Source organism: Terrapene carolina, unplaced genomic scaffold, assembly GCF_002925995.2.
Source record: "Terrapene carolina triunguis isolate 2854851 unplaced genomic scaffold, T_m_triunguis-2.0 Scaffold18, whole genome shotgun sequence".
Lineage (NCBI taxonomy): Eukaryota > Metazoa > Chordata > Testudines > Emydidae > Terrapene > Terrapene triunguis.
Genome location: NW_020664369.1, coordinates 4435345 through 4443606, shown reverse-complemented (window position 1 = coordinate 4443606; position 8262 = coordinate 4435345). Strand labels below are relative to the sequence as shown.

At 42.4% G+C, this 8262-nt stretch overlaps 1 protein-coding gene across 1 annotated transcript in view; it reads right to left on the bottom strand.

Annotated features, from left to right (window-relative positions):
* Positions 1 to 1874: 1874 nt before the first annotated feature.
* The window catches only part of LOC112103175 (von Willebrand factor A domain-containing protein 8), a 255098-nt gene continuing 248710 nt past the window's right edge, over positions 1875 to 8262 (bottom strand). Inside the window, exons 41-43 of the mRNA XM_029911809.1 lie at positions 7434 to 7532; positions 4980 to 5218; positions 1875 to 2144 (exon numbers count right to left, since the gene is read on the bottom strand). Coding sequence (XP_029767669.1) covers positions 2036 to 2144; positions 4980 to 5218; positions 7434 to 7532 — 447 coding nt within the window. The 3' untranslated portion in view covers positions 1875 to 2035. The remainder of the gene's footprint in view (positions 2145 to 4979; positions 5219 to 7433; positions 7533 to 8262) is intronic.

Genomic DNA, 8262 nt, shown 5'->3' with positions numbered 1-8262 from the left:
CGGCTGAATCCCTGTCTTCCCTGGGACTCAGGCAGGAAATCTGGGCTTGACCGCATGCCCAGAGGCATAAACATAGGTGCCTTGGGAACTTTTACCCTGAAACGTTAGGTGTTGAGTGAGTTTAGGCACCTACAGAGTTAGGCAGGAGTTTTGTGCACTGCAGTAGAGCCATCCCTGGCACTTAGCACCTAGCTCCTTTTGTGCATCGAGGCCAGAACGCCTCATTCGTTGAGTTGCTGAGCACTCTCGACTGCCTTTGTACTTGAATGGAAGTTGAGGGTTCTCATCATCTTACAGGATTGGGTCCATAATGCTGCTGCGGGATTGACACTTGATCATTACCGGTTAGGTTCACTCCCTCTGGGACACCTGGCATTGGCCACTGTCAGAGGACAGGATACTGGGCTGGATGGACCTTTGGTCTGACCCATTATGGCCATTCTTATGTTCTTATGACACGGTGGAAAATGGCAAGACTAGCAAAAATGCATTATGGTGCATTTAAAAACTGGGATGGATTTGTAGAAATGAAGGAACAAACAGATGCTCTCTCTCCACCCCTCATCCCACCCAAACAGCATCTTTAATGTAGTTAGAAATCTTGTAGGAGTTAGGAAACTTGTTTTCGCAGTGAAGTACCACAATTTCTAAGCATGATTGGAGACAGTGCTCTTTCTTTCACCTTTCATCTCTTTATAATAGTTTATAATAATCAACCATGGGGCAAGAGTCTTTTTATTGGTGGTGATGAGAGTTAACAGTTACTCGCGGTAGGATGGTGAATTCAATTTATTAAGTATTCCAGTGTTCCTGAAGCACAGTGATTGCAAAAGTACTATTAGTTAGCCCCTACTTAGGGATTTTCATCTTCAGAGTGCAGTACAAACTTCAACCAATTTAATTCTAAAGCAAGAGTTCCTGTTTGAGAATGTGGAAATGGGAGGAAAATACTTACAATAGAAAAGATGCACAGAGTGAGAGTGTTCTGCATTAAAAGAAGACCCCCAAACACAGATTTCCTACCAAAACGAAAGCCACATACTTTTACTCTCTTGATCTATTTTTCCTCTTTACTTATTTTCTTCTTCATTAAAAGTCATTTTCTGACACACAGATCTGCCCTCCAGCTTCACATTTTAGAAACCAAAACAGAAAGTGCAAAGAGCTCTTGAAATGGAAGCAAAATGTAAAAAACCATGAGCACATTCAGCCTCTGGGGGAAGAGGCCCTTTCCTAGGAGTCCTGGCAACAGAGAAACTAGACATGATCATCTGCTACCATGCAGTGGGAAAGCCATGGTGGTGCACCCTTCATAGGTGGGTCTTAGACCACTTTGACCCCTTTCAGCTCTGTCTTTCCAGGAAAAAATAAATTAACTTTTTTCTAGGGATTTTCACTACTCTGAGCTGTGCTCCAGATCCAATAATGTATGTTTATACTGCAATGTTCTGTGCTTCCACACCATTCTATTGTTCCTGACATCCAATAGCAAAGGTCGGATGCAGATCAGGATGAGCAGTCTTGTTCGAATGTGCAGTTACTTGCATTTCTAATTCTGAACTCAGCACACACAACAGTGGGGCAGATTAGCTGTGTCTGACTTGCACATTGCTCTATAACTTGGTATTCAACCCCAAGAAACACTGCTAATAAAACTGAGTAAAATGATGCTGTCCCAAAGAGCTGCTGGCAATATATCAGCCAGAGTGATCACAAATGATGTGTCTCTGTCCCTCTGTTCATTTGACACAGATATCCTGTGCACTACATCAACCCCCTTGAACTCTCTTATCCCTCTGAATGCAGAACTTTAAGTCACCTGATGGCTATGCTGTATGATTTCACCAAAAATCTAAGCTAAAGTGTTGTTTTTGGCATTTCAATTAAGGGACTATAATATTTCAATATGAAAATTATATTTATCAGTTTTATAGTTCTTATCTTCATCAGGCGCTGATTTTGTCTTTCACCAGCCAGCTTGTTTCTCAATTGTGCTTGTTACAATGTCCAATTATTTAATAGTAACGGGAACTTCTTAGGCACTGGACAACATGGTGGATGTAAAGATCTGTTGCAAGATCTGGGGGATCTGCTTGGTATCCATGGCAATAAAAGACCGGCCTGCTGGTAGCATCTTCTGCAGCCTAGGGATCAGAATGGGAAGGGAAAAAGAATTACCATTGCAAATTATGTTCCTGACAGCAAACCAAAGAGTCCTGAGAGTTCCTTAAGAAAGGATGTTTTTACTTTTGAATACCTTGCTGATACATGCCATTCACACTGCTGTCACTATGCAATTAAAAGCTTGGGAAAGCAGCAGCGCAAGGAAACACTGAAAGGGGTTATGTCACAGAGGTCTTTTCAGCAAGACAACTGACCTGTTTCTACAGATTTCCATTCCTTTGTTATTGTCCCTATTTCTGGTGTGTGAAAATCTCTGCTGAGATTAAGGTACCAGTGACCAAACAAGGTACAGTATTAGCACAGCTGATCTTCTAGAAACAACTAAAAACTCACTCTCTGTGGGGGGATCGTTTAGTTCATTTAAAAATGTTACTGTACTAACCTAAGTGTTTGGTAAACCTTAACTCCTCCACCCCACAAAAACTACAGATTTTTTCTGAAGTTTTATATATTGGCTATAAATGTGCTGTTGATATTTCAGCTTCTAGCCTACAATAGGTTAAAGTGAATTCATGTTTTACTACAGCTGCTAGCCCGAGGCCTAAGGTAGTCAGCTTTGTACATTTTTATTCAATGCTTTTAACAGTATAAAAGATACACATTACAAAATTCACATCACTAATATTTAATCAGCAGTTTTGGTGTATACTATTTCACTGAATTTTTAAAACAAGTTTTAATTTATATTTGTGTCCCACTGTCATTTCCCCATAGACTATAAACTCAATCCCAGAGATCTCCCATTTGAAATGAAAATATAAACCATGTGGAAATATATAAGCCATGTGGAAAGAAAAAACTAATAAAAGTAACTCCCCTCCCCCCTAATATTATATTTGAAAGGAAAGCTTTGCTTAATTATGCACATACATGCAGTTGTATTTCAGTGGTACTGTGCCATGTATATATATATATATATTTTCTATATCTAGTAAATTGGGCAAATTGATAACCTCTTTTCCTCATGGATGAATGTGGATGATGAACCCATTTTTCCAGTAGGAAAAATAAAACTCAATCTCCAATAATATTTCAAACTAGGAGTTCTTTATGGGGAACACAAACAATAGATTGATGGAACCTGCAGAAATTCAATGCACTGCGCACGTTCCAAACCTTTTAAAATTATACCACATGCTGTGACCTAACTCCTTCTGGGCTTGATCCTACTACCCTTTCAGTCAATGACCTTTTTTTTTTTAAAAGCAGAATTGGCCCTTTAACATTAGTGGTAACTGGCACATGTTTACGATAGAGATAATAGCTTTGCGTTGTATGTACTGGCGACTGGGCAGCAGATGCAGAAGGTTGGTTTGTATAAAAGTTCTCTGTCTTCCCTGTACCATCTCAAGCTATGACTAGGGCCCTACCAAATTCCCGGCCACGAAAAACGCGTCACGGACTGTGATATCTGGTTTCCCACCATGAAATCTGGTCTTTTGTGTGCTTTTACCCTATACTATGCAGATTTCAGGGAGGAGACCAGCATTTCTCAAATTGGGGATACTGATCCAAAAGGGAGTTTCGGGGGGGGGGTCGCAAAGTTATTTTAGGGGGATTGGGGTATTGCCACCTATAACTTCTGCGCTGCCTTCAGAGCTGGGCTGCCAGAGAATGGCAGCTGTTGGCTGGGTGCCCAGCTCTGAAGGCAGCGCCCCGCCAGCAGCAGCGCAGAAGTAAGGATGGCAATACCATACCATGCCGCCCTTACTTCTACGCTGCTGCCTTCAGAGCTGGGCAGCCGGAGAGTGGCAGCTGCTGACTGAGGGCACAGCTCTGCAGGCAGCAGCACAGAAGTAAGGGGAGCAATACCATACCATGCCATTCTTACTTCTGCGCTGCTGCTGGCGGCGGCTCTGCCTTCAGAGCGGGGATCGCAGCCAGTAGTCGCCACTCTCCAGCTACCTAGCTCTGAAGGCAGCGCCATCGCCAGCAGCAGCACAGAAGAAAGGGTAGCAGTACCGCAACCCCCTGTACAATAACCTTGAGACCCCTCCCAACTCTTTTTGGGTCAGGACCCCTACGATTACAACACCGTGAAATTTCAGATTTAAATAGCTGAAATCATGAAATTTATGATTTTTAAAAACCTATGACCGTGAAATTGACCAAAATGGACTGTGAATTTGGTAGGGCCCTAGTTATGATATAGGCCAGGGGTCGGCAACCTTTCGGAAGTGGTATGCCGAGTCTTCATTTATTCACTCTAATTTAAGGTTTCGCGTGCCAGTCATACATTTTAACGTTTTTAGAAGGTCTCTTTCTATAAGTCTATAATATATAACTAAACTACTGTTGTATGTAAAGTAAATAAGGTTTTTAAAATGTTTAAGAAGCTTCATTTAAAATTAAATTAAAATGCAGAGTCCCCCAGACCGGTGGCCAGGACCCAGGCAGCGTGAGTGCCACTGAAAATCAGCTCGCGTGCCGCCTTCGGCACGCGTGCCATAGGTTGCCTACCCGATATAGGCTAGGAGCCATAATCAGAAATATAGTTAGTTTTTAGGCATCCCTCACATTGCTAAACATCTCCCGAGTTTTAGTTTAATCTACTTCGGATTAGACTATGTACATGTATTTTTAACTCCCACTTAGGGAAGAGTCCAGGGGTGCTGATTTGTGGCCAAAACCTTAATTCCATGCTGGATTTATGTCTTTGAAAGCCCCTACCTTAGAGCTGGAGAACTGAATGGACACCCTTTTGATGCCACCAATGCCCTGAACTTGCTGGAAAAAGTTGCTGTTAAGTAGCATAAAGCCTATGCTGCCACCACTACTCGCAGCAATATATTTACCTGTCTGCCTGGTCTCCTAAGGATCCTATGAATATGGCAAAAGCATTAACTTGAGGGTTGATGGTCAAGGTTTGGGCAAATCTTGCTGGTGGGATACCATATCGTTCAAGGTTTGCATCGCTCAAGACTATGACAAAATATTCATCAGCCTCTTCTTTGGCAATTTCACGAACAGCATGCTCCGTCCCTTCCAGAGTATGGTCTCCACTCATACAGAATTGAGCATGGGCATGCATTATCTGGGTACACAACAAAGTCAAAAGGAAATGTACAGAGAGAACTATTCCAAATAAAACACACATTTAGTTGGTATGAAAAGGAGCAAACATTCTTCTAAGCCATATTAAGTGAAACACATTTAGAAATGTGCACCTTGCTCCTTATTTTAGAGAATATGCAGCATTTTAGGGTTCAAAGGTTCATTTCACTCAATACAAACATAAATTCTTAAAATCCAATTTGCAATGTCAGAACTGGAAAAATCACACGGAGGGAATTTAGCTTTCAGAACTAGAGAGTGAAGAAGTAAAACACTTTAGTAGGCTGGAGATTGGGTTTCCACATTGCTATAGATCTGAGGGAGAATACCCTGACCAAATCCCACCTGTTCATAATGTATATTAGACTCATGCAGGGGTCGGCAATCTCTGGCACGCAGCTCACCAGGGTAAGCACCCTGGCGGGCCGGGCCAGTTTGTTTACCTGCCGCGTCAGCAGGTTCGGCCGATGGCGGTTCCCACTGGCTGTGGTTCGCCATCCCAGGCCAATGGGGGCTGCGGGAAGCCGCGCGGGTGAGGGATGTGCTGGCTGCGGCTTCCCGCCACCGCCATTGGCCTGGAGGGGAGAACCGCGGCCAGTGGGAGCCGCTATCGGCTGAACCTGCCGATGCGGCAGGTAAACAAACTGGCCTGGCCCGCCAGGGTGCTTACCCTAGCGAGCCGCATGCCAGAGGTTGCCGACCCCTGGACTAATGGACTTCAGTATGAAGTGTTATTACCAAATATAAGACTCATGATCAGATTAAATAATTTTGTTGCCCTCTGCACTGTGGAAAATGGGCTCCCCCCACCTTTCTTAAAGTGCTTTCGTTCCATACATGCCACCACCCCACAGATCACAGAATGCCCCTCTCTCCCCACCCCACACACAGACCCCTGAATGCGTCTCCTATTCCACATATATCCACAACCCTACACCAGTCCCTACTTATTCTGACAGCCACCCACATATCCCAGCAGCCCTAACATACATCCCACTCCGCAGGCCCCAATATTCTGCACTCACCCCATCGCCCACCAACAACTCTCCCCAGCTCCTCACTGCTGCCCCCCCGACTCAGTGCTCCCTCCCAGGCTAGGGCAGCTTTTCTCATTCCCAGTCGCCCTGCTCCACTTCCTCTCCTTTCCCGGCCCACGTGCACACGGCCTCGAACTGCTCAGGTCTGGCCCAGCCACTCCTCCATCATGACAGAGGGGTGTACACCCCAAATCTGAGTGAGTGATGTTGTGATCTGGTGCACAGGGTGGCTGCAACACTCAGTTTTGTTTTTGTTTGGCGGTCGGGGGCCTCTTTCAGTGGGGCTCCGTGAAAGTGCCCCAAGTGAACATTGGTTAATCTGAGCCTGCTCATGGTGACAATATAGACTTTAACATTATTTAAACATATGGTTTACAAAACAAGAGAGAAATGTGTTATTCTGCATTGGAGAATGTGGAGGACAAAGCCATTTCCTATGAAAAAGTTAGGGAGTTTGGTCAGTGGAAAACCCAGTTCTCCTAGTCTAATACAACGGCCTATTTCTGGAAAAAAAAAAAAAACCACTTAGTAAGAGACACACTGATTTAGAAAAGAAAGATTTTCCCATGAAACTGTCAGCTTAAATATACAGTTCCACAGCACCATTCTGTTAATTAGTTAAATTCTATGTTATAGTCAGATTTTCTGCTGCTTTGATGTAGCAAAGGTTTCCTAATTACATTTACAGTACATGTTCACTTTGCAATGATGGTTTAACATCTTTTCAGTCTAGGAGTTTACATACTCTTACTGCTATTACAGCACTTTATGGCTTCCAAGGACTGTACAAACAAGTATTAAGGATCTCCCCCAGAGTTTCCCTCATCAGTGGCTACATGTTAACAATAATATCTTTTATTAATGGAGAGCTTTCCATATAGCTGTACCAACTGATCAGTGTGTATGGAACTTCCTGTGATCATTAATGGACTGTTTAGGACAGTTCAAGAGAGATGCATCGTTATTCTATTCTATTTTTAAAAGTCTAAAAGGTTTTTCCCCAGCTTCATATACATACATGGCTCCTCATATCCCTCCTTCGCCTCCCTTCCAGCAACTTCCCTTCTCTTTACTTTTTGTATTCTGTGACATGTAGGAACTTATCCTCAGTATTGTAGAATCCTTGATTATCCAGAGCTATTTATCAACAGGATTTACCTTAATAATCTCTAATCTTTGCTTATTGTTCTTGGGAACTTTGTCACTCCCAACCAATGCAATGTTGAAGCCATCTCCTGAATGTCCAACGATATCGTACTGCAGGAAAGAGAATGAAAGAGTAATCTGTTAAGAATAAGGAGTGACTGCTGACTCAGAATGACATGAAGTCTGATCAAAGGCAATTTGCTTTTAACTAAAAGATAAATACTGATGGCGGTTTACATTTATGATCAATTTAAAGGAACTGACTACAATTTCTCACTACCACTAAAACACTTTTGCAAGATAAAATTGCCCAAACTAATTAAAATAAGCAGCAGTAACTCATTATATTTCTAGTGTCTGATTCTGACTCATTCCACCAGTTTTACAGTGGTGTTAAGTGAGATTAGAATCTTAGCTTTTCACACTGCCCATTTTATCTGTAGCGTTACAATTTACTTTCTTCTCCCTGCAATCTGGCACACAAGAAGTGGATTGTTAAAGTGTAGCTCTGAGGTTTGACAAGCTGTTTATGTGATCTTGTTCTGATCTGGAAAAAAAAAAAAGTGTTACACACTATTTTTTAAAATCCATCCTTCACTTTTTAGGTCTGCACAACAGATCAAAACTATGGCTGGAAATACACAGAGGGTTGAATTCCAAGAGCCCCATTATGTTTTCTGATTTTTAATAACGATAATAATAGGATTGCATTCAGCATACTTTGGGCTTAGTAGAGGAACAAATCCAGTCACACGGTGAAAACAATACAAAACCATTCAATACTATATCGCTTTCAAAAATTATATATATTTTGTCCAAAACAATATGGGTTACTTTCTAA